Source organism: Myxine glutinosa, chromosome 4, assembly GCF_964187855.1.
Source record: "Myxine glutinosa chromosome 4, kmMyxGlut1.1, whole genome shotgun sequence".
NCBI classification, from domain to species: Eukaryota; Metazoa; Chordata; class Myxini; order Myxiniformes; family Myxinidae; genus Myxine; species Myxine glutinosa.
In genome coordinates, this window is record NC_136264.1 from 91145031 (window position 1) to 91172316 (window position 27286).

Genomic DNA, 27286 nt, shown 5'->3' on the forward strand with positions numbered 1-27286 from the left:
TGCAACACCCCTTATGAGCATAAATCCAATATGGCCACCCATAAGCCCTCCACCCTCACCGCCCCCCCCCCCCCCCCCCCACCTCTCCTCTGATACAGTAGATTTCTTCTAACTACCAACTTGGTAGAAATGGAACGATGATTTGTGTGTCCCAATATCTGTTTTAAAGTATGGGGAATTATATTATTCAATACTTTTTGCTGTTGGAGCATCCCAAATTAGTATAAATCCAATATGGCTGCCATACGATACAACCGATACGTAGCCGATATGGGTAGTCTCATAACTTTTGAAGTAAAGGATATATAAATGTGTTTTTGATATCTAATAATAGGTTTTCAGGTATCTATACCTGCAGTATTCAGGTATCTATATAGGCAGTTGATTAAAGATAATATTGTGTTCATTAGAGCATTCTATATTGTCATGAATCAAATTATAGCTAACATAAGAACATGATAAATTTTAGCGAGACCATCAGACATTGAGTGAAAATGTGTTTATCACCATATCATATGCATGGTATCATCCACCATCCACCATTCATCATCCATCATATCAACTGATCATCATCTAATGCTATAAATCATCAAACCTCATCATCATGTTAACCAACAATCAAATCTGATCATCATATTAAGCCATCTATGTATGTACAATCGTAAACAACATCATCATCATCAACAACCCAGTAATCCAGCACGTTTGAGCAATCGGTGCATTTCCAAAGATGTGTGCAAACTCATCCGTTTTTTTTACGCAGCAGCAGTTATTTTTGCCTTCACAGCTTCCCTTACACCCACACTTGATCAAATCTAGAAATGCTACAGTGGCTGATTTGTTCAAACATCTCACTCGGATCACCCAGAATGAAGCCGGCCTTAATCGGTTTATGCTTATTGCCACTGAGCTCACCCAAATCGTGGACAAAATAACTGCAGTCAAGCGCTTCCTATAGCCATGAATGAGCTTCCTACACCTCTCTACTGGCAGTTTGGCCCACTCTTCTTGTGAAAACTGCTCCAGTTCTCCCACATTTGAAGGGTGCCTTCTCCCAACTGCTGTTTTCAGATCTCCCCACAGGTGTTCAATGGGATTTACATCTGGACTCATTGCTGGCCACTTCAGAACAGTCCAGCGTTTTGTCTTGAACCATTCCTGGGTGCTTTTTGAAGTGTGTTTGGGGTCATTGTTCTGCTGCAAGACCCATGAACTTTGGCGGAGACCCAGCTTTCTGACACTGGGTTTAACATTGCGCTCCAAAATGCCTTGGTAATCTGATTTCATGATGCCATGCCCACATTGAAAGCAACCAGTGCCAGAGGCAGCACAGCAACCCCAAAACATCACAACCTCCTCCATGTTTGACTGTAGGGAAGGTGTTCTTTTCTTTGAAGGCTTCATTTTGTTTCCTCTAAACATAGAAATGTTGTGCTTTACCAAAAAGCTCTAATTTGGTCCCATATGTCCACAGGACATTCTCCCAGAAGGGTTTTGACTTTTACAGGTGTTTTGGAAAACTCCAGTCGGGCTGTCTTGTGTCTCTCTCAGCAGTGGGGTCTTCCTGTCTCCTACCATAGAACCCCCTTTCATCGAGTTGGTGACGGATGGTGTGAGTTGAAACTGTCATACCTTGTGTCTGAAGGTCAGTTTGAATCTGTTTGGCAGTTGATTGAGGTGCTTTCTCCACCATTCGAACAATCCTTCGCTGCAATCTTCGATCAAGTTTTCTCCTGCAGCCACGCCCAGGGAGGTTGGCTACAATCTTGTGTCTGACCTCCTCAGACAAGTCTCTGGTTTTCTTTCTTTTCTCCATGCTCATTGCGATACACACAGTGACACAAAACAGCAGAATGACTCCTTTTTACGATTCAAACTAGTTTAATGAGTGATTTTTATTTTGCAGGCACCTGCAACTCACCATAGGTGAGTTCAATTCCAAAGTAAAGGAGAATCACCTGCTTGAAATCCAATTATTTCTAACAACTTCTAAAAGGTGCGAAGAATATTGTCAGAGCCATTTTCGGATTTCTCTGTGGAATAAGCTAGGTTTTATTTTAAAAAATTTAGCTTTTTTATTTTGTTCCACCACAAACCAAAGAAATACATATGTGGATACCAAAATATTTTTTTATTTCAACATTGTTCTGGAAGAAATGGTGCATTATTTGAAAAAAGCGTAAGGGTGCCAATATTTTTTCTATGACTGTAAAAGTAAAACTTTGATTTAAGGGCCCTTCAAACATTGAAGCATTTCTTATGACTGCCTCCAACCACCCTAAGCCTGGTGCTGGCTTAACGGTTTGGGTGGAGAGCTTGGGATCCTCGGGTCCTGACTTTGAATCCCGGTCAGCTGTTGAATTAACACCAGGTGGGGTTGACTTAGCCTGTCATCCTTCTACAACAACAACACAACAGGCAGGCCATTTTCCCTGCAAGAGCGGGGGTTAGCCTTCTGAGGTCGGCAAAATGATTACCAACTCACTGGGTCCTTTCTCAAGAAGGTTGGTGGCAGGATTTGCACTCCAGCCGCTGCCACTTCATTCCGTAACGCGCACAGTGGTGTGTGTCGGGATGATGCTGAGGTCACTTTGATAGTGTTGACTAACTGACCAACATATAGAATAAGCCAGTGTCTCAATGCAATCTCTTCCACCTCCATGGTGACAGACAGCTTGGAGACTTGGTTTCAAAATAATTAATTCAAAATAATTCAAAACTCCACTTCAAAACTTCAAAATAATTTAATATTTACATTATTTGCTAACTGGTATCTCCACCCAGGTCATACTATCCTCCAACTAAAGTATCAAACAAGCCTGGCTATGCCGCTGTTAGACTTTGCCTTGTTTTCCTTTCATGCCGGAGGCATTGTTTTCGGGTTGTCCATCCGTGCATCCGCCACAATAACTTGTGAGCCACTGAAGGCTTCTTTTTTTCTTTTTTTTAAGCAAACTTGGTGCAAATATTTATTGTGATACAAAGATGAACTGATTTTATTTTGGGTTCAAAGGGTCAAAGGTCATGTGACCTTCAGCTGAAAGTACCAGATGTTAGTTACATCGATAACTTGTGAAATGCTAAAGGGATTTTGACCAAAGTTGGACCAATATGTATCATGATGTAAAGATGAAGTGTTAAGATTTTGTTGGCAAAGGTCAAATGTCATGAACTTTACCTGAAAGTAGCAAATTTTATTTTCATTCATGATAACTTGTGAACAACTGAAGTGATTTTGACCAAACTTAGCATTATTCTCCTGCTTATCTCTAGACTCCCTCTCTCCCTCTCCCCCACTCCCCTCCCCCTCTCCCCCACTCCCCTCCCCTCGTCTCTCTCTCTCCCTCTCTCCCAGGACCTTTAATGTTTAATGTGACCTTTAATTGAGATCAAACGTAACTGAGAATTAACATACAGTATATTGCTTAAAATTTTACTTTCTAGTTTTAATATGCTTGTGTGTGTGTGTGTATATATATATATATATATATATATATATATTTGTTGCGTTCTGTATTAGTGGAAAACAACTGCTGCACGTCTCCAAAAGTTATTGCCGCTTCCTCTGGAGATGGTCCGTCAACTCGACAATGCTGTTTGTCATGGAGTGGTGGCTTTACGAAATTACGGCATGAAACAGCGTGCTATTGCTCGGCAGTATGGCATCACTCAAGGTCAGGTGTCAAAGATCCTGAAACGAAATGCTCAGAGGGGTGTCCCTACTCCAATACCGAAGCCAGGACGTCCCCGCAGAAGCACAAGGAGGGATGATCGCCAGCTGCACCAGTTAGTCCGCAATGGCCGTACCAAGTCAGCTAAGCTGCTTAGGGCTGAGTGGCAGCAACTGACAAATGTGCCTGTATCCAGAAGGCTAGTCAACCAACGACTGGTTCAAGCAGGCTATCGTGCCAGGCGTCCCCTGAGAAAGCCACGCCTGACCAGACAACACCGCCAGCGCCGATTGTAGTGGGGCCAGAGAGCACTGTCAATGGCAGCCAGGACACTGGAATCACATGATCTTCAGTGACGAGTCTCGATTTCTGGTCTATCGTCAAGATGGCCGCGTCCGAGTTCGCAGACAAGTGCATGAAGCCTACAACAAAGGTTGTATAGTGCCAAGAGTCCAAGCTGGAGGTGGTGGGGTGACCGTTTGGGCTGCTTTTCATGCAGGGGGCAAAACTGACCTGGTTGTTCTGAATGGAAACCTGAACCAGTTCAAGTGCAGGGCCATTCTGGAAGAAACATTGCTTCCATTTGCTCGTGCAGCTTTTCGAGGAAACTTTGTCTTCCAAGATGACAATGCACGGCCTCATCGTGCTCGCATGATCCAACACTTTCTTGCTGCCCGTGGTGTAGAGCATATGGAGTGGCCTGCCATGTCCCCGGATATGAATCCGATAGAGAACTTGTGGGCAGAATTAACGCGTCAAATCGACCACTTGGACCAGCAGCCGACCTCTGTGCGTGAATTGCAGCAGGCTATTGTCACTGCATGGCAAGCGATTCCTGTCCAAACCTTGGCAAATCTCGTGAACAGCATGCCTCAACGTGTACGTGCTCTCCTGAATGCTCGTGGGGGTTACACGAAGTACTGAACTGTAATTTTACTGTCCGTAATCCCAGTCGTAATTTAACTTTTGTTTAACATTTTTTTGGCTAATGTGCAAAATAAAGAGATACTTCTGGAAAACGTACAGAAGTTCAACACTGTACTGTCCATGAATTGAGTTCGATATCAGTTTACATCACTTTCAAGTATCAATTTATTTGTTTCGAAATGTCAAATGTGGTTTTTGTTTCTTTTAAAGGTCACATTAACAAAATCTAGAATAATTTCAACATAATTCCAATGAACTTTTGGTTCTAAGTCAACTTGAAAAGAAAGTTCACCCCCACAAAAAAAATATTCCATATTAAATGCCAAGTCTGTATATATATATATATAATATGGAATAGTTGGTGGCAGGATTTGCCAAGTCTGTATATATATATATATATATATATATATACAGACTTGGCATTTAATATGGAATATTTTTTTTGTGGGGGTGAACTTTCTTTTCAAGTTGACTTAGAACCAAAAGTTCATTGGAATTATGTTGAAATTATTCTAGATTTTGTTAATGTGACCTTTAAAAGAAACAAAAACCACATTTGACATTTCGAAGCAAATAAATTGATCCTTGAAAGTGATGTGAACTGATATTGAACTCAATTCACGGACAGTACTGTGTTAAACTTCTGTATGTTTTCCAGAAGTATTGCTTTATTTTGCACATTAGCCAAATTTTTTTTAACAAAAGCTAAATTACAACTGGGATTACGGACAGTAAAATTACAGTTCAGTACGTCGTGCAACCCCCACGAGCATTCGGGAGAGCACGTACGCGTTGAGGAATGCTGTTCACGAGATTTTCCAAGGTTTGGACAGGAATCTCATGCCATGCAGTGACAATAGCCTGCTGCAATTCACGCACAGAGGTAGGCTGCTGGTCCAAGTTGTCGATTTGACGCGTTAATTCTGCCCACAAGTTCTCGATCGGATTCATATCCGGGGACATGGCAGGCCACTCCATATGCTCTACACCACGGTCAGCAAGAAAGTGTTGGATCATGCGAGCACGATGAGGCCATGCATTGTCATCTTGGAAGACCAAGTTTCCTCGAAAGGCTGCACGAGCAAATGGAAAGCAATGTTTCTTCCTGAATGGCCCTGTACTTGAACTGGTTCAGGCTTCCATTCAGAACAACCAGGTCAGTTTTGCCCCCTGGATGAAAAGCAGCCCAAACGGTCACCCCACCACCTCCAGCTTGGACTCTTGGCACTATACAATCTTCGTTGTAGGCTTCATGCACTTGTCTGCGCACTCGGACATGGCCATCTTGACGATAGACCAGAAATCAAGACTCGTCACTGAAGATCACGTGATTCCAGTGTCTTGGCTGCCATTGACGGTGCTCTCTGGCCCACTGCAATTGGCGCTGGCGGTGTTGTCTTGTCAGGCGTGGCTTTCTCAGGGGACGCCTGGCACGATAGCCTGTTTGAACCAGTCGTTGGTTGACTAGCCTTCTGGATACAGGCACATTTGTCAGTTGCTGCCACTCAGCCCTAAGCCGATTAGCTGACTTGGTACGGCCATTGCGGACTAACCGGTGCAGCTGGCGATCATCCCTCCTTGTGGTTCTGCGGGGATGTCCTGGCCTCGATATTGGAGTAGGGACACCCCTCTGAGCATTTCGTTTCGGGATCTTTGACACCTGACCTTGAGTGATGCCATACTGCCGAGCAATAGCACGCTGTTTCATGCCGGAATTTCGTAAAGCCACCACTCCATGACAAACAGCATTGTCGAGTTGACGGACCATCTCCAGAGGAAGCTGCAATAACTTTTGTAGACGTGCAGCAATTGTTTTCCACTCATACAGAACGCAACAACTCTTATATACCCGATTGTGAAGCCAATCGTCAAATGTACCTGTCCGTACATTTTGTCACGCCACCTGTGATATAATCCTGTTATTGACTTCTTGCTGCGACAGACAATCAGTGACATGGTTCTTTTAACAAAGAAATCACCGAAGCGTAAAAGAAACTCACCAAATTGATATACTGAGTTCTGAAAGGAAACCCAAGTCAATAAAAAAAATAATTCCATATTAAATGCCAAGTCTGTATATTTAAACAAAGTAATTGGAAATGCTTGATCAGTGCAAATGTGAATGTGACGTGTCGTCTTTGTTTTGTAACTGGCGCACCCTTTGAGAATTTGCATGTGCTTTGTTGTGCACATTTCAGGGACTTGAGTCACAACCGTCTGCGGTGGGTAGAGGGCTTGACTTTTCACCTGGGAGTGCTGGAGACGTTACATCTGCAGCACAACCTCATCACCGACCTGATGGACGGGTCCTTCTGGGGCTTGCATGCCATTCGCTCATTGTATGTCCATTGCGCTCTGTTATTAGCAGTATCCTCATTCAGGAGAGATTTCCATGGGAATTAATTTTGTGATTGAGAACTGCTTTGGGATTTTTGCAGGAATGTAGAGTTAATAAATGTATTATATAAAATCATAAAATAGTTTTCTAAAAAGTCAGTAATTAGTTAGAGGTCAGTAATTTATTTGCGACCTACCCATATTTACTATCTCCACAAATGACAATGGTATATGCACTCTGCCATAAACAAACGGAACATGTGGTTGTGGTTGATGCGATTTATTTATGTGGCATCATCGGACACAGATGAGGTGGAACCCTCTGACGGAGTTAAATCCTGAATAATTACTTGTCCTTTTCATTGTGACCTAATCCTGTAATGCTGCATTGTGGTTAATGTTTTCACATTGGGATCACGTGGAAGTAACAATGTCCATTCTAGGTATGTCCACCTCTGGCAGCAATCATTGCATCGAAGTCCAGGGAGTTTGCAGTACTCTGAGGAGTTTGAAACCGATTACATAGAAGGGTCGTGCAAATGTGTCAGTCGTCAGTGAGAGTCGTTATTCTAAACTGTCCACTTCTTGGCACATCTGTTGTTGATCCAGTAGCTTTATAACGTCTTCTGGGGTCATAAAGAGTTCCTCTCCTCACAATTAGAACCTTGCAACATTGATAATGGAAGACCCTGCTTGAAGGTTACCAATGATTTGATTTCTCATTTTCTGACATACAGAGCCTTCAGAAAGTATTCTCTCCCCTTGACTTTTTTCACATTTTGTTGTGTTACAGCCTGAATTTAAAATGGATTCAATTGAGTTTTTTTTTGTCACTGATCTTACACATGTTACCCCATAATCTCAGTGGAAATGTTTTTTTGTTTTTTGTTTTTTGTTTGTTTTTTTACAAAATAATTAAAAATGAGAAGCTTAAATGTATTGAGTCAATAAGTCTTCAACCCCTTTCCGATGACTCTCCAAATTGAGCTCAGGTGCATCCAATTTCCTTTGATCATCCTTTTCAGATGTCTACAAATTGAGTGGAGTATGGCCAATTCAATTGATTGGACATGATTTGGAAATAAACACACCTTTCTATATAAGGTCCTACAGTTGACAGTGCATATCAGAGCAGAAACTTTACCATGAAGTCCAAGGAACTGTCCGTATAACTCCGAGATAGAATAGTGAGGAGGCATAGATCTGGGGAAGGGTATAAAACAATTTCTAGAGTGTTGAAAGTACTCGAGGACAGTGAGCTCCATCATTGGGAAATGGAAATAATATGGAACTACCCAGACTCTTCCTAGAGCTAACTGTCTAACCAAACTGAGCAACTGGACAAGAAGGACCTTGGTCAGGGAGGTGACCAAGAACCCAATGACCACTCTTGCAGAACTACAGAGTTCCTTGGTTGAGATTGGTGGACCTTCCGGAATGACAACAGTCTCTGCAGCACTTCACAAATCTAGGCTTTATGGGAGAGTGTCCAGACGGAAGCCACTTCTGAGAAACAGGCACATGTCAGCATGCTTGCAGTTTCCCAAAAGGCCCATGAAAAACTCTGAGAGCATGAGGCAAAATATTCTGTGGTCTGACAAGACGAAAGTTGAATGAACTCTTTGGCCTGAATGCAAAGTGCTACGTCTGTCAGAAACCGAGCAGAGCTCATCACCCATCTAACACCATCCCTAGTGTGAATCATGGTGGTGGCAACACCATCCCTAATGTGAATCACGGTGGTGCTATGGGGATGCTTTCAGCGGCAAGGACTGGGAGACTTTTAAGGACAGAAGCAACAACTAATGGAGCCCAATACAGGCAAATCATTGAGGAGAACCTACACTACCGGTCAAAAGTTTTAGAACACCTCAATTTTTCCAGTTTTTATTGAAATTTATGCAGTTTAATGTCCAATGAATAAACCTGAAATGGTACAAAGATAAGCAGTAAACTGCTCGAAGTTAAAAAAAAGTTTAGGTTGGCAAAAATGGGAAAATAATGTAAATTGCACAGTTACATTGTTAAAAAAAGGCCTTCTTCAGGGAACAAGTAATGGGTTAACAACTTACAGCTGTTCTGCAGCAATGTAAATAAATTAAGCCTTGAAAGTTGATGCAAACAATTCCTACAGGTGTCCCAACCTCTGCTGATTACTTGATTACAAACCCCCTGTCTATAAAAGCAGTATTGGAACAGACTGTTGTTTCACCCTCCGAAGCATTATTTGGACTATATTGCACGGCAGGAAGTAGTATGTTGGAAACTGAAGGAAACTCTGACAGGAAGAGGTCTGGCAGACCCAAAGCCACAACAGAATCAGAAGACAAGTTTCTGAGAGTCAACAGCTTGCGTAATAGGTGGCTCACAGGACAACAGCTTCAAGCACAGCTTAACACTGGTCGAAGTAAGCAAGTCTCAGTTTCAACTGTGAAGAGAAGACTTCGAGCTGCAGGTTTGACAGGTCGAGTGGCAGTATGAAAGCCATTGCTAAGATGGCAAAATAAGAAAAAGAGGCTTGCCTGGGCCATGAAGCACCGCCAGTGGACTACTGAAGACTGGAAGAAGGTCTTATGGACCGATGAATCAAAATTTGAAATCTTTGGTTCATCATGCAGGGTTTTTGTACACCGTCGAGTAGGCAAAAGGATGGTTCCTCAGTGTGTGACACCAACTGTCAAACATGGAGGAGGATGCGTAATGGTCTGGGGCTCTTTTGCTGGATCCAGGGTCAGCGACTTTCACAGAGTGACCTGCACCTTGAACCAAAAGGGCTACCACAGCATTTTGCAGCGCCATGCAATACCCTCTGGTATACGCCTAGTTGGTCGGGGTTCATCCTACAGCAAGATAATGACCCTAAACAAACCTCCAGGCTATGTCAAAACTACCTTCGAGGAAAAGAACAAGACGGTAGGCTTCAAATCATGGAGTGGCCAGCACCGCAGCACAGTCTCCAGACTTAAACCCCATCGAGCTGGTTTGGGATGAACTGGACAGAAGGGTGAAAGCAAAGCAACCCCCCCGCCCCCGAGTGCAACACATTTGTGGGAACTTCTGCAACAGTGTTGGGAAGAACTTCCCGAACAAAATTTGATTTCCATTGTAGAAAGAATGCCACGAGTGTTTCCGGCGTTGGCTACTTTGCCGAGTCAAAATTTTAAATAAAAATTTGTTAAACAAAATGATTCTATGATTTCTTTTTTATCTCCAATTGTTTATTTGCTATATGCTTAATTTCAGAGTACATTGAGACATTAAACTGCATAAATTTCAATAAAAACTGGAAAAATTGTAGTGTTCTAAAACTTTTGACCGGTAGTGTACTTCAGAGTGAAAAAAGACCTCCGACTGTGGCGACGATTTACGTTCCATCAGGACAATGATCCCATGCATACAGCCAAAGCAACACTGGAATGGCTTCAGAACAATAAGGTGAAAGTCCTTGAGTTTTCCAGCCAAAGGCCAGACTTGAATCGCATTCAGAATCTGTGTAAAGACTTGAAGATTGCTGTTCCCCGACACTCCCCATCCAAGTTGACAGAACTTGAGCAAATCTGTAAGGAAGAATGGGAGAAACTTCCCAACTCCAGATGTGCAAAGCTGATACAGATGTACCCAAGAATACTCAAAGCTGTAATCACTGCCAAAGGCGCTTCTACAAAGTATTGACCTGTGGGGACATTTTAGCTTTCCATTTTTCATTACTTTGCAAAAAAATTGTATTAAAAAAATTCCACCTTGGCATAATGGGGTATTATGTGTGGGGCAGTGACAAAAAAATCTCAATTTCATCCATTTTTAATTCAGGCTGTAACACAGCAAAATGTGAAAAAAGTGAAGGTGTGTGAATACTTTCTGAAGACACTGTACATGGCACTTTTAATGGATTGTCACCTCTGCCACCAGAGGTGGATGGAGGTTATATTTTCACGATGTCTGTTTCTTTGTTTGTTTATCTGTCTGTTTGTGTGACAAGGACTAATCACTTCGATTTTGGTGAAGATCTGGATCTGATTGTTTGAAGTGAATCTTCACCATTGAGTGATGGGGCTAAAACGATATGTAACACCATATTGTATCTAAAATACGTTGTGGCCAAATTCGGACGAAACTTGATAGACAGGTTGGGTGTGTGACTAGGACAAATCGATACGATTTTCGTGAAGATCTGAATCTGGATACCAGAATTTTTGAATGATTCTTCAACATTAACAGATTGGCCGAAAAACGATATATAGCATCATATTTGAAAAGGTTATGGACGAGTTTTGACAAAACTTGGTGGATGCGTTGGTTCGGTGACAAGAACCAGCCAATTCGATTTTGGTTCAGGTTCAGGTCCGGATCCAGATCCCACCTAACGGTGGGATACAAAACATAAACTCTTCAACCTGGTGGATTGGGTGCCGTTCTATTTATCTAAATAATGTCATTGTCATTCCTGTAAAAGTACACTCATGTCTTTAGTGCCTTTGTCCTGTATGTGATATATGTGCAAGATGCTCCAATATCGATTTATCATGATCAATTAATCAAGATGATCAATTTATCATTGGTAGGAAAAAAGATACTGTACACGTCCTTAAAATTGTACAATTCCCACCTCATTGGAAGCGTTTTTTGTGTGCACGTCGAGACACTGTGGTGGGGTGGTGACCTGTCATGTCTAACCTCATATGCTACTCTGTGTTTTCTACATAGTTTTATTCTTTATGTTTAGGGTTTGATTTGCCTACCACCCATGCTGAACGTTGAGATTGCCTTTAATTTGAGTTGATTTATTCCTCTATGGTAGGATAGATAGTCTTGTAGATCTTTCCCATTTATCTCATAACAATCACTACAGAGAGATGAGCACAGGAAGCCTCGATCTTTGATTTACTTATTTATTTATTTCTATTTTCTGCTTTTCATTTGACAAACTTTGCCTTGTTTTTGCAAAATCGCAACCTTCAGAAACCTACAGCACAACTCGATACCAGCGGTCAGCACAGGCTGGGTGTACGGCCTCAGATCCCTGCGGCAGCTCTACCTGAGCCGCAACAACATCACCAGGATTGATGCCAATGCCTGGAGTTTTTGCCCACATCTGTTTGAGCTGTGAGTGTGGCCTTCTCCATAATGTGGAAGGGTAACCCTTCCTCCTCGGAAAGTGTTGACCCATCTCATGGTTATTTCATTTATTTATTTTTATATCCTTTTTTTTTAAAGTACAAGTATACTTTAATTTATTTATTTATTATATGAACCTTATGAATTAAATGTCAAAATTTAAAAAGACTATATTTTACCTTTTTATTGATCATGTGTTCATCATTGTCCATTTATACATAAAGGCAATTTTATTGTATTGAGGTTTTTGACATGGTCTGGAAGATGGAATTGGTTTTACAGTGATGCTAATAAAACCATAACCATGGTGAGATAGGGAGGAGGTAGTGGAGGGGCTTTCGCTAAGTGAGAAATTATTCCATCGTAGCTCTCTCATACTCACGTCACCTCGCAGGGACCTTGCGTGGAACGGCCTCGACCACTTGGACAAGGAGAGCTTTTCTGGCTTGCCAGCTTTGCGTCGTCTGAGTCTTGAACACAACTCGATTGGGCATGTGGCCGAGGGAGCTTTTCATGGCCTGGATGCTTTGAGAAGTCTGTGAGTCCACTTCATGAGCTGCTCCTTGCTTTCATTTCTATTTCATTGGGGTGCTGATTAAATAGGATTTTTTATTTTTTGTAAATTTGAGGCTTGTTGAAAAACAAGATGACATGTAGTGGGGTAGTGGGAATACAAGAAGACTTGGTTTCTGACTCAGACATAACATGGTGGATTTGGGTTCTATTGCAGGAATAAAAAGTGATGTAAATGAGTGAAAATATGTACAGAGGTCTTGACTCTTGGAGGTTAGCCAGAAGAATCTTTGTGACTGTGACAACCTGTTGACCACGAAAAACATTTCAACGAAACTTGGCAACATTATGCATTGTATTGCAGATTAATTGATTTGTTTTTGGGTTCAAAAGGTCATGTGCCATTTAATTGAAAATAATTGTTACCGTGATAACTTGCGAAGCACTGAAGGGATTTCAATCAAACTTGCCATAAGTATACAAAGATGAACTGATTAAATTTCAAGTCTAATCGGTCAAATGGCATGTGACCTTTTAGAATAATTTGGCAGACCATAAAAAACAAGCATTCTGAGTATTGCGCTGCAATACATGTCCCCTACCGGCAGTCTGTCGTCCGGAAAACTCTTGGGGAAATTACCAAGGGTTATTTATCCACAGGTTCCGAATCGTTCCCAATCGCTAATTACCTCAGGACGGGTTCACCTGTGATTCGCACTCGGGACTTCGATTTATACACCTTGCAGACAGGTCAGCAGAAGCACGAGAAAATAAGTTTTTGATAAAGAACCTTTTGAGTCGCTAAATATCAGTAATTTATTATATTTTCCGGTTCACGATCAATGATCAATGTGCATATATATGTTGTTCGGCTTGGCTCCGCCCCTCCCGAAAGCGCGCGCTGTGTCGCACTGTTGACGTTCGCGAGACGAGGCTGAGGGCGCGCGGTGCGGCTTGATGAGAACTCTAGAATAAACGAGATATCCATTTTTTTAAAATATTTTCGTTTAATTAACGATATCTGCCAAACCACGTGCCCTATCGCAAATTCCAAAAGGACATTTTAGTAGACTGACATGCTCAACAGATCTGTGAAGTTTCCCCTCGATTGGATCAAAAATGAGGGAGGAGCTCGGTTTTAAAGGTCCATGCTTAAAAACGTCATAACTCTGAAATCATGTGACGCATGACGTCATGCTCATTGACTTTTTTGTTCGTCATGGGTATGCAATCCTGCCTGCCAAGTTTGGCCTCGATCTGTTCAGCCATTGCAGAGAAAAAGGGGTTTTTGTGTTTTCACGAAAAACAATATGGCGGCCGAACCACGTGACCTGTGACGTCATAATTACCATTAAAATATTCTACAGACGAAGTCCCTCCTACGGTGAAAATTTGATCTAAATCGGTCCAATTATTGCAGAGAAAATCTTTTTTAAAGGAAATTAAAACTTAAAATGGCACTGAGTTAAGGATCATCAGAATTATCAGAATTCCCAAAGTTCAAAGTGCATAACTTTGTCAAAAATGATCGAAACGTCGTGAAGTTCGAACTTGACCTGTAACTTATCATGAGGAAACCATGTGCCAAGTTTGAAATCTTTAGCGTTTCGCGTTTAGAAAAAAAGTCTGGAAAACTGTTCTTTGCGTGACGGACTGAGGGACGGAGTGCAAACCTATAGTCCCCTCCGGTGTACACCGGTAGGGGACTAATAAGTTATAAGCATCTGATATTGTCTCTTCTAATGGCTTTTTTTCTCTTGCTTTTTCTTTCTCCACCCTCCTCCCTCCCCCCCTCCCCTCTCCAACCCCCATCTTCCCCCTCATCTTGTCCTCTCTTCCCCTGTCCCACCTCCCTCTCCCTCCTCCACCCCCACTCTCTCTACAAACAACAACAACAACAGGCATTTTAAGGCCATTTTCCCTGCAAGAACGGGGGTTAGCCTTGCGGTCCCCATGACAAAGTTCTCCATTTTGCCCTATTTTCTGCATCTCCCCTTGTTAAGCCCCTTGCCCGCATTTCGTCTTCGACCATCTTTAGCCAAGTCTTTCTCGGTCTTCCCCATCCTCTACTTCCTTCTACATTCATTTCCATCACTCTTTTCAACCAGTCACTTTCATCCTTCCTCAGCACATGACCAAACCATCTCAACCTGTTCCTCTTCATAGCATCAATCACAGGCTCTATTCCCATCATCTTTCGCAATTCATCATTTGTCTTCCTCTCTCTCTCAACGATACTCCACACATCCACCGAACCATTCGCATTTCCACCCTTTCCAGCCTTCGTTGCTGCTCTACGTTCATTACCCATGTCTCACTCCCATAAATCGTAACACTTCTCACACATGCAGCATACACCTTTCCCTTCAGCTTCAATGACACTCCCCTCCTCGTCAGCACGCCACTCAGTTCCCGAAATTTCTTCCATGCACATCTCACTCGAGCAACCGTTGCCGAGTCTGATCCACCTTCTCCATTCAGCATGTCTCCAAGGTAACAAAATGTTTTCACACCTTCCAGCTTCACGCCATCTCCAAGATCCAACTCAACATTTCATCCATCTGCAGCTCCCTCTGTGCACACCTTACACTTGAATGTAGCTGCCACACTGGCCAATTACCCTCTCAAACCACTACATTTTTGATGAACCCACTCAGCGCACATTGTACATTGAATGGAATTCACTCCGACACCCTTCCTGCACAAAGCACACGGCCACTTCCCAGTTCATTCCACCTCACCACATGCTTTACCACTTGCCATCACCTTCGTTTTTCCGATATTCACCTTCAGACCTTTTGTCTCCATACATTCCTTCCACTTGTTCATCTTCTCCTTCAGTCCATCCATACTTTCTGCAACCAACACCAGATCATCTGCATACAACAACTCCCACGGTAAACCCTCCTTTACGTTCTGAGCCAGCACCTCCATCACAGCTACAAATAGTAGTGGACTTAGTACCGACCCCTGATGCACTCCCACCTTCACCTCAAACTCACCACTGTTCCCGTCCTTCGTCCTTACAGCTGTGCGCACTCTTTTGTACATTGCCATCACTACTCTGATCCACCATTCCTCCACTCCTAACTTCCTCAATGCCCATATCACTACTTCACGTGGAACCCTATCGAATGCTTTCTCCAGATCAACAAACCCTTGAAGAAACAACTTCTGCCTCTTCTCCATATACTTCTCCTGCAACTGCCTCACAATAAAAAGCGCGTCTGTCGTTCCTCTTCCTGGCATAAATCCAAACTGCATTTCGTCAATCTTCACTTTCTTCCTTATCCTCCTCTCCAACACCCTTTCGAATACCTTCATTCCATGCTCCAATAACTTTATCGCTCGATACGAGCCACAGTCCAGAGGGTCACCTCTCCCCTTGTATAGAGGGACGAGGGTACTCAGTTCCCAATCCACTGGAATGCCACCTTCTTTCACCACCAGATTGCAGATCTCTGTCATTCTCTTCACACCCCAATTTCCTGCTGCCTTCAACATATCTCCCACAACTCCCGTCGGCCCTCCCACTTTCTACTCTTCATTGCTTTTGTCACTTCCTCACCTTCCTTCTCGGTTATCTTCTCTGCCGGTCATAAAACTGGGTTACTCTCTATGTTGCCATCCCATTCATTCTCTGCATTCAATAGTATTTCCATATATATCTTCCATCTTCCTTTAATTCCATCTGGGTCCACAACGATTTGTCCCACTTCATCCTTCAAGCAACTCACCCCCATCACATCACACCTCTCTTTCGCTATCTGCTTTGCAATCCTGAATTCCGCTCTCTGACCCTCTTCCGAATCCAAGCGTTCTCCGAACATTTTCCTACATGCCTCCTGTGCCTTTGCTACCTCTTTCTTTGCAGCCTTCTTGGCTGCCTTATAACTTTCATGCTCTGCCTTTTCTGCCCCCATACCCTTCGCCTTCTGCCACTCCTTGAACTCCTTCTAACCCCCACTCTCTCTCAAGACCTTTAATTTTTTATGTAACCTTAAATTGAGATCAAACTTAACAGTAGGTTGACATCCAAAGTGTGTGGAGGCATATCCATCGACACATTTGCATCATTCTATTTTCCAGTTTTTGGTATCTGTTTTCCACAGAAACATCAGTCACAATGAGATATCATGGAGTGTGGAGGACACAAATGGAGCATTTTCTGGTTTTGGAAGATTGACGACCCTGTGAGTCCTTTTGGTGTTTCTTGCTTATTTTCCTGAGCATATTTATTCAAGCTGAATCCATTTTGGTGTCGTGCTTTCTTCATGTAATGGTTTATGGCTCATTTTAGGGGTCTGCAAGGAAACAAAATAAAGCTGATCACCAAGAATACTTTTTCACAGCTGGAAAGTTTGGAGGAACTGTAAGTGTTTCCTTTATTTGCTATTTCCATCGTGCGATATTGTTACCATGTTAGCGAGGGATTTATGTGAAACTCTCAGCTACATTTGAGCATTTTACTATTAATATTATTATGAAAACTCCCCGGTGATGTTATCATTTCCTATTATAACAATAGCCTTCATAGAACACGATACCACTCACAGTGTCAAGTATATACTTCAATTTTAATAAATTAATGATTTTAAAGATTGTGAAAAATATAAATAAGTATTTACAGTACTTCAATATGCTCTGTAATAAGACAACGTTGGGTGCCAGTTCTGAGATTGATGCTTTATTGATTACCATAGAATGCAGCATCAATTGGCATCGTACATTGCCATATTGGTGGCCTCTTCTTCACCCCGATACTGCACCCACTCACATGCCACTTCCACTTCCAGAGGGTAGTGCTTGAGAGTTCCTATTGCATATACTACCCTATATAATTTGTCCAAGTACTGCAAAACTGGAGGTTCTTGGAAGTATTATGAAGGAGATTTGTGTTATGCAGTGTTCAAGTAGAACACCCTCACCCCTCTCCCTCAAAGCCTCACCTTGCCCCCCCCCCCTCCTCACATAGCCGCCCACCTCCCATCCTGCCCCATCCCAATTCCCAATGCCTCTTTCCCCCTCACCTTTTCCTCCACCCTCCCCCTAATCACTAACTGTGTGGACCTCAAACATTCGGGGCATCCATTTCAACCTGACAGATCTCTTAATCCAGGCCGCTTCTGAGAAACCAGACATAATTTGTTTAACATAATCCTTCCTCCCACCAGACATCCTTGACTCCTGGCTATTGTCTCCTCCAGTTTGATTGGCCTGAACCCCTTCCTGGCCGACGGAGAAGCGTTGTATATCATAATATAATGATGCTATCTATCAAGTCCTTCCTTGGCACACCTGAGCTCTTATACACCGAGAAGGCTTTCATCCACAACTTGATGGAGAACTTGATGGCTCACCCATCTGGGCTGGCTCCCCGAAAACCAAGGTTTTCAATATTATTGGAATATTTTGTGATGAAGCCTAGTCTATCGGCTGATCACTTTAATCTCGCCGACAGGTCTGTGGTCTCTGTCTTCTTCCACCTCATTTCTGGTCTTGTACCCTCTGCCCTCTCTGTGGTCTGTCTCCCCCCACCCCCCAAAGTATCTGCAGGATGAAAGTGGTCCACCAGCAACCACCTCATAGTGAAATTGCCTGAATCCAGAACCACTGCTCCCCCCACTCATTTAGTCCTCTTTTCCCACCTGTGGAACCACCTTCCCCACTCGCTTTGATCTCATTTTTTCCCTCCAGGTCTTCAAAACTGCTGTTCGCCCCCATCTCAGGTCATCTCCCATCCAAACCATGACCATTTGAAAACATCACCCACAATGTTTTTTTGATTGACTACAGTTTGTTTCATATGAGAATTTTCAAGTTCGCTCACCATTCTACACGCTGCGCTCATTCTTTATTAACTCGCTGCCACCACTTAAACCAAATTGCGAAGACTGTCTCCTGAGAATTTCAACTGGTTTCATGTTCTCATGTTCTCCTTCACAGAAACTGAATGATGCACCTCTTGTCCGCATCACATCTGGCCAGCATATTTGGTTTACCCAGAATGTTGTGACCCATGTTGATATCACGTCACGTGCAACTTGCTCTGGGTTGTTTAAGACATTTTAATTGAACACCACTTCAGTATTGTACTGTTATTTTTTCCTCTTTTTACAATAAAATGGACACACAAGCCTTAAACCACCCAAGTAATATGGCATATAATTGATATAAATGAGTGATTCGTTTTAAAATCGACTGCAGAATGTATGATGAAAGCAAGGCTTTCCATCCCCCCCCCCCCTCCCACACTCCCCTTCCCTTACTTACCTTTTGTTCCCCTTCCATCCCCTCCCTTACCTCAAACGGCTACACAGCTGACACCGCACATGAAAAAGCCGAATACCTCAACTCTGTGTTTGCCTCAAAATCTTGTATCCCGAACCCATCTCTCTCTGTTCCCACCTTTCCCAGTCGAACCCAACTGCTCCTGAACTCTGTGTCCATCTCTCCTGACAAGGTGGAGAAGTTTTTGTCAAACCTCGACTCGGATTCTGCAACTGGACCAGATGGCATCAGACCATGGGTCCTAAAAGCCTGCTCTGCCGCTCTATCTCACTCTCTCTCTGTTCTCTTCACCCTCTCTTTTGCTCAAGGTCATCTTCTATCTGCTTGGAAATCAGCCAACATTATAGCTTTACACAAAAAATGTGCAAAAACAGATCCTTCCAACTACAGACCAATCAGACTGCTCCCAATAATCAGCAAGGTCACAGAATCAATCATCGCTTCTGACATCAAATCCTTCCTCTTCTCCAATGGATTGATCTCTGATCATCAATTTGGATTCAGACCAGGTCATTCTACTCTGGACATGCTGCTTCGGATGGAGGTCCTTAATGCCAAACAGGAAATCAGAACTGTCTCCCTTGACAAATCACGTGCTGTTGATACGGTCTGGCACCCCGCTCTGCTCACCAAACTCTCCTCGTGTGGTATCCATGGAAATCTCCATACATGGCTTGCGGACTTCCTCTCTGGTCGTAGTCAACGTGTGGCCCTGAATGGTTTTCTCTCATCTCCCCTTCCTGTTCAGGCTGGAGTTCCCCAAGGCAGTGTTCTGGGCCATGTGCTTTTTCTGGTCTTCATCAATGATTTCTCCAACTCTCTGGAAAATCCTCTCTATCTTTTTGCTGATGACTCCACTCTCTGCCGCTCCATACCTCATCCCTCAGATCGGCAGTCTGCAGCCTCCTCACTCTCTGCAGACCTGGACAAAATCAGACTAGTCAAAAAAGTAGAACATGTCTTTCAATCCTGACAAATCTCACACTCTTATTGTGTCTCTCCGAAAAGACCGACTGGACAACCCTCCCATCTACTTTCTGAACAATCCTCTCCAAGAAGTTATGTTACTCAAGCTTTTGGGTCTCACTATCTGCCATGATTTTTCCTGGGAAAACCACATTTCCAAGCTGGCCTCCAAAGCCAGTCGCCGACTGGGCATCGTGTGTCGTGCGAAATCCTTCCTTGGCACACCTGAGGTCCTCACCACATACATGGCTTTCATCCGCAGCTCAATGGAATACTGTTCTCCCCTCTGGGCTGGTGCTCCTGCCTCACACCTAGCTCGGCTTCACACTGTTGAAACCAAAGCTTTCCAAATCGTTGGAATCTCCCGCGATGAAGCTAACTCCGAGTGCCTTTCACTCACTCACAGCAGGCAGGTTGGTGGTCTTTCTGTCCTCTACCGACTCATCTCTGGCCGAGCTCCCCCAGCTCTGTCTGTGCTCTCCCCCCAAATATTCCTACAGGTCGCACAAGATCTGCCTGCAACCATCTTATGGTTAAACTGCCAAAATCAAGACTCTCTATTCACCTCCACTCTTTTATTCCTCTTTTCTCCCACCTCTGGAACAAACTCCCTCGCTCTCTTCAATCCCACTCCTCCCTCCAAGTCTTAAAAATAGCTGTTCACCACCATCTCTTATCTCCCCCCATCCAAGACCTTTATCTTTTCTATCCCTGTTGATTCACCCCAGATCCACTTTTTTTAAATCCCGACTTCTTTCCTCGAAGTCCTAGCAGTGTCCATGTGTTTTGTACCTCAACCCCCCACCCCCCTTCCCATGCCTCCTCCCTCCAAGCCCTCTCTCTCCCACAGATCTCCCGATGACCCTGTGCTCAAATGTTGTACTTGTGTGCTTCCTCTTCCGCTCCCTTTACCATACGTTTTATGTGTCAGTTTGTCTTTTTGTGGTTAATGTTGGCTCTTACACGAGCCTCGATCTTGTATGCAAAAAAAAAAAAAAAAGGCTTGAACATCCTATCTGAGGTGAAGGTTGCTATCAAGGTGTGACTACTCTTAGTCATCTTCATTTTTAAAATTCATTCTCTTTGTGTTTGTACACATAATAATGTAATCCAAACTTCTTCGTTTTTTCAAATAAATCTTCTATATAAGAGAGATGTTGGTCTGTGTGTGTGTCTGTCACCATTTTTCTCAGAGATGGCTGAACGGATCTTCGTCAAACTTTCAGAGGTTCATCAGTGAGTGCCTGGGAGTGTGTTAGGCAATATATATTTATTTTTATATATATATATATATATATATATATATATATATATATATATATATATATATATATATATATATATATATATATATATATATATATGATATTATATATATATATATATATATATATATATATATATGATATTATATATATATATGATATTATATATATATATATATATATATATATATATATATATATATATATATATATATATATATATATATATATATATATATATATATATATATATATATATATATATATATATATACAGTGGAACCTTGACTTACGAGTGCACCAACTTACGAGTTTTCCGAGATACGAGCCGTCGCTCGGGCGGTTTATTGCTTTGAGATGCGAGCCGAGATCTGAGTTACGAGCTTACGCCACCCGCCACCAGGTGGGTTCCGGTCACGTGGTTATCTTGCCGTGCAAGCATCTCTGCCGTATATCGCTGCTGTTTTGTTTTCGCATTTTGGTTATTTTGGAGCTTACGCCACCCGCCACCAGGTGGGTTCCGGTCACGTGGTTATCTTGCCGTGCAAGTATCTCTGCCGTATATCGCTGCTGTTTTGTTTTCGCATTTTGGTTATTTTGGAGCTTACGCCACCCGCCACCAGGTGGGTTCCGGTCACGTGGTTATCTTGCCGTGCAAGTATCTCTGCCGTATATCGCTGCTGTTTTGTTTTCGCATTTTGGTTATTTTGGAGCTTACGCCACCCGCCACTAGGTGGGTTCCGGTCATGTGGTTATCTTGCCGTGCAAGTATCTCTGCCGTATATCGCTGCTGTTTTGTTTTCGCATTTTGGTTATTTTGGAGCTTACGCCACCCGCCACCAGGTGGGTTCCGGTCACGTGGTTATCTTGCCGTGCAAGTATCTCTGCCGTATATCGCTGCTGTTTTGTTTTCGCATTTTGGTTATTTTGGAGCTTACGCCACCCCCCACCAGGTGGGTTCCAGTCACGTGGTTATCTTGCCGTGCAAGTATCTCTGCCGTATATCGCTGCTGTTTTGTTTTCGCATTTTGGTTATTTTGGAAAATTTCTTAGTTTTAACCATGGGTCCTAAGAAATTGAGTGCCAAGGGCAGTGCTGAGAAGAAGAAGAGGATGATGTGCTTGGCTATAAAACACGCAATCGTCGAAAAACATGAGCGAGGTGTGCGTGTTGTCGACTTGGTGAGGCGGATGTGAAGGCAGCTGAAGATTTTATTTTAACTTTTGCGAACTGATAGAAGCCGAACGATACATCCCCCAGCAAATCTTCAACTGTGACGAGACAGGGCTCTTCTGGAAAAAGATGCCGAGGAGGACGTATATAACGGCAGAGGAGAAGAGCATGCCAGGCCACAACTTGTTCAGACTGCCGGCGATAGCTCGCCTTCTCTTTGTGGAAAACACGGTGAGATCCTTATATTAACATCCAACAACTAATGGGACGCAAACGGGGCGCCCAGTTTAGCGGTACACACATTGATGAATCACCCTGCCTGTGAAACACCCATGACAGGTTATAGCTGGGTCGGGATTCAAACCCAGGCTGGACAGTTTAGAGTCAAGTGTGCGTACCTCCAGTCCAGGCCATCCTGCCAACTTGTATGCTGCATACAGGTGAAATATAAAGCGCGAGATATTTTTATATATACTGTATATTTAAAAAAAAATTGGTGTGGTTTTTGGCGGGCTGGAACGGATTAATAGCATTTCAATGCATTTTAATGGGGAAATTTGATTTGAGAAACGAGCAAATTGAGTTACGAGCTCGGTCACAGAACGAATTAAACTCGTAAGTCAAGGTTCCACTGTATATATATATATATATATATATATATATATATATATATATATATATATATATATATATATATATATATATATATATATATATATATATATATATATATATATATATATATATATATATATATATATATATATATATAGATAGATAGATAGATAGATAGATAGATAGATATAAGATTGTTTTTTTGAAGTTTAAAAAAAAAAAATCGCTCGATAGTGCCTAAGCTTTTTAAAATTAACTAGTGCGTGCCCGTAAGGATAGTAGTAAAATACAATCGAGACAGTAAATCGTCACTATCCATAAGTCCGGAAGTTAAGTCCTCACTGTCCGGAAGGTCGCATATCGCAGTTACGATTAATCGCAAATTAGTTTTATTGGCCAATTATTCTATTAGCGCCAACATATTTTGCCTTTTTGCTATTGCATCGCAGGGAGAAGCGAGAAGAGAAGAGAAGAAAGAAAAATAAAACAAAAACCTTTCAAACCCCGAGGCAGAAACAACAAACACACAGCGGTTCCTTCGCTCTCCCCAGCAATATAGCTGGCAAGTTTCGATTAGATCAGACCAGTGGTTGTCGAGAAACAGCGGTCACAGACATACACACACACACATTGTGTTTACAATTACTGGAATTATAGAGAGATAACAATCGGCCCCCTTCAAAATCCCCAATCTCTCTCTCCAAAACCGACACTGGACACCTGCAGTCGAGGTTGCGTTCTGCCGATGATCTCCCCTGCTCGTTTCGTGGCCGCGTGCCGCAGCGCAGAACGCAGTGGTCCAAGTTGGTGAAGAAGGGGGAAGGGGTGACCACAAGGCGGCGCCCTATGTATGTGTTTGCTAAATAAATGGCCATGACTTAGTAAGCACTTGTCCGATTAATATGAAACCTTGAAAAGGCACATCCTCAGGTCCCCAGCAATATAGCTGGCAAGTTTCGATTCGATCAGAACAGTGGTTGTCGAGAAACAGCGGTCACAGACACACAGAGATTACTGGAATTATAGAGAGAGACTTAGTAAGCACTTGTCCGATTAATATGAAACCTTGAAAAGGCACATCCTCAGGTCCCCAGCAATATAGCTGGCAAGTTTCGATTCGATCAGAACAGTGGTTGTCGAGAAACAGCGGTCACAGACACACAGAGATTACTGGAATTATAGAGAGATGATAGTTATATACAAGTACACATTCACATAAATAAATACAAAACAACCACCAGACATTTGAATACAAATATATCAAACAATTCCGGAAGTGTACGAAGTTGGTAGTATGGCTTCTTCTTCTTCCTGATCGGCATCACACTTAACTCAGAAATGTGTCCACAGTGTGAATATTGGGATATCCCGTGAAGCAATGTCCACAGTGTGAATAGTGGGATATCCCGTGAAGCAATGTCCACAGTGTGAATAGTGGTATATCCCGTGAAGCAATGTCCACAGTGTGAATAGTGGGATATCCTGTGAAGCAATGTCCACAGTGTGAATAGTGGGATATCCTGTGAAGCAATGTCCACAGTGTGAATAGTGGGATATCCCGTGAAGCTATGTCCACAGTGTGAATAGTGGGATATCCCGTGATGCAATGTCCACAGTGTGAATAGTGGGATATCCCGTGAAGCAATGTCCACAGTGTGAATATTGGGATATCCCGTGAAGCTATGTCCACAGTGTGAATATTGGGATATCCTGTGAAGCAATGTCCACAGTGTGAATAGTGGGATATCCCGTGAAGCTATGTCCACAGTGTGAATAGTGGGATATCCCGTGATGCAATGTCCACAGTGTGAATAGTGGGATATCCCGTGAAGCAATGTCCACAGTGTGAATATTGGGATATCCCGTGAAGCTATGTCCACAGTGTGAATAGTGGGATATCCCGTAAAGCTCGCTTGTAGCGCGGCTAAAATATTTTTGTGGCCGCAAAAAGCCATGAAAACATGAAGCACATGGTTGCAAATGTGGAAGCAGGTCATGCTCTGTGTATGTTATTGTGTACTTTCTTGAAATAATAAATAATTATGCATGTACTTTATTGTGAGTCGGCAGGTCTTTCATTAAACCAAAATCATTGACTGCTACTTCAGTGTGTTCAACTTTGGTGTACTTGCACAACAGTATCCATGCGGATGATATCCACTTATCTATTTCATCTCTGTTTAGGTCATTGATCAGTCTCTTTGTGAAGATGTAACATGATATTTTTACCATTTGTTTGTGATTATTCTGCAGAGACCTCGAGGACAACCCAATAATTTCAATCCAAGCTGATGCTCTGATGTCTCTCAAAGCTTTGAAACATCTGTGAGTCCTTGTTATCTTCCTCACTCACCTCACCTCACCTTCTGCCTGTCTTCACCCTCCTTACGTCCCACCTCTATTCACTTTCCTTCCTCCTCTCTTCACTCGCATCATCTCACTCCTCTCTTCACTCGCATTGCCTCCCTCCTCTCTTCACTCGCATTGCCTCTCTCCTCTCTTCACTCGCATTACCTCCCTCCTCTTCACTCGCATTGCCTCCCTCCTCTCTTCACTCGCATCGCCTCCCTCCTCTCTTCACTCGCATCGCCTCCCTCCTCTTCACTCGCATCGCCTCCCTCCTCTCTTCACTCGCATCGCCTCCCTCCTGCCTTCACTCGCATCGCCTCCCCCCTCTCTTCACTCCCCTCACCTCCCTCCTCTCTTCACTCCCCTCGCCTCCCTCCTCTCTTAACTCCCCTCGCCTCCCTCCTCTCTTCACCCCCCTTGCCTTCCTCCTTTCTTCACCCCCCTTGCCTTCCTCCTTTCTTCACCCCCCTCACCTCCTTCATCTCTGCACTCCGCTCGCCTCCCTGGTCTCTGCACACCCCTCACCGCCCCCCTCTCTTTCGCCCTCCCCCCCCCCCCCCTCTCGCATCCCTCCTCTCTTCACACGCATCCACCTGCTCCTCTTTTCACTTGCCTTCAATTCTCTCTCCCTCCACTGTTTATTCTGCCAGCTTGATTCGACTGTCTCCCTCTTTGCCTGTTTTGCCACCTTTTCTTTGCTCAGCTCGCTACCTCTGTATCTTTCTCCCTAAGAGCCCATTGGGATTTGTCTCTTGTCGATGGATTTAATAATACGCATATTTCATTATTACTGTTTTGCATGTGTTACGTGCTCCTCCCCAAACCCCGGTCACGGTGTACCTTCGAGCCCCGAAAGGAGCCACGCAGAAAGATGTGTTACTCTGTGTGTCAATGACCAATGGTGAAACCACACCAATTGTTATCAAAAAACAAGTATTGTATTAAGGTCACACAAGAATAACAGCACAAGAACAATTAATCAATTGTACAACAAATAGTATATCATTCCTATGATGGTACCATCAGTTTCTTACAATATAACTCACTGTGCTCCAAGTGAGCGAAAAGAACATTCCCAAAGTCTCTGTCCCGGCATCAAGCCAAAGTCGATCCACGCTCCGGTGATCGCAAGAAAAATGTCGCATCGAGACCAGAATCCAGTTCGGCTGACAGTCAACACTGCCAAAGAGGCGCAAAGGTGCCCTAAAAAGGCGATTGGGAAATCACACCTTCGGGTATGAACGTTCAACGGCTCCCAAACGGAGAACCACAAATTCCCAATCGAAATCCACGTTACACACGCAAACCAGGCTAACGGCTGGGTGTGGTGAAATGGCTGGAGCGCGGTGAAAAGGCTGGAGCGATGCGAAATGGCGGGAGCGAGGCAAAATGGCCGACTGGCCCGTACTGGAGGCGTACCTGCACTCCAACAACGATTCTCTTCGGAATCAACCGCAAAACCTGTCACGCAGGTTTATCTGTCACAGCGATCACAACTCTGTCGCAGGAATCCCTTTCCCAGGAAACCCAAAGTTCGCTCGTGACCCCCATTCGCCAGCGTCTCCTCGAGACCTCAAAGCAGCTCGGCTTTTCTTCCCGACCTCACTTGCACCGCTTTTTTGCTTCCTCCTCCTCTTCTTCTTCCGATTTTCTCTCGATCCGGTTTCTTTTAAAACACCAATTTTTTACCTTTTGCAAACAGTTATCTCCATTTCACTGTTACGGATTCGTCACTTCCGTTGTTGTGGTTTTCATCCACTGTAAACATTTTTGGTTGCAAGTACTATTATTGTTATTGTTTAGGTGAAATAGAGATAACTGTTTTCGAAAGGTAAAAAAAGTTAGTGTTTTAAAAGAAACCGGAAACCGGATTGGGAACCGGACGAAGAAGAAGAGGAAGAGAAAAAAGGAAGAAGAGGTGGAGCGAGTAAGGTGGAGCAGAACCGAGCTGCTTCGAGGTTGTGAGCAAACGCTGGTGAACGGGGGTCACGAGTGAACTTTGGGGTTTCCTGGGAAAGGGATTCCTGCGACTAGAGTTGTTATCGCTGTGACAGATAAACCTGC

The 27286-nt window shown here is 43.3% G+C and overlaps 1 protein-coding gene across 2 annotated transcripts in view; it reads left to right on the forward strand.

Annotated features, from left to right (window-relative positions):
• LOC137424981 (leucine-rich repeats and immunoglobulin-like domains protein 1) overlaps positions 1-27286 on the forward strand; it is a 115724-nt gene that overhangs the window by 73568 nt on the left and 14870 nt on the right. For both annotated transcript variants that reach the window (XM_068112922.2, XM_068112923.2), the window contains exons 13-18: positions 6797-6937; positions 11895-12038; positions 12445-12588; positions 16676-16756; positions 16864-16935; positions 25127-25198. In XM_068112922.2, the coding sequence (XP_067969023.2) occupies positions 6797-6937; positions 11895-12038; positions 12445-12588; positions 16676-16756; positions 16864-16935; positions 25127-25198 (654 nt within the window). The remainder of the gene's footprint in view (positions 1-6796; positions 6938-11894; positions 12039-12444; positions 12589-16675; positions 16757-16863; positions 16936-25126; positions 25199-27286) is intronic.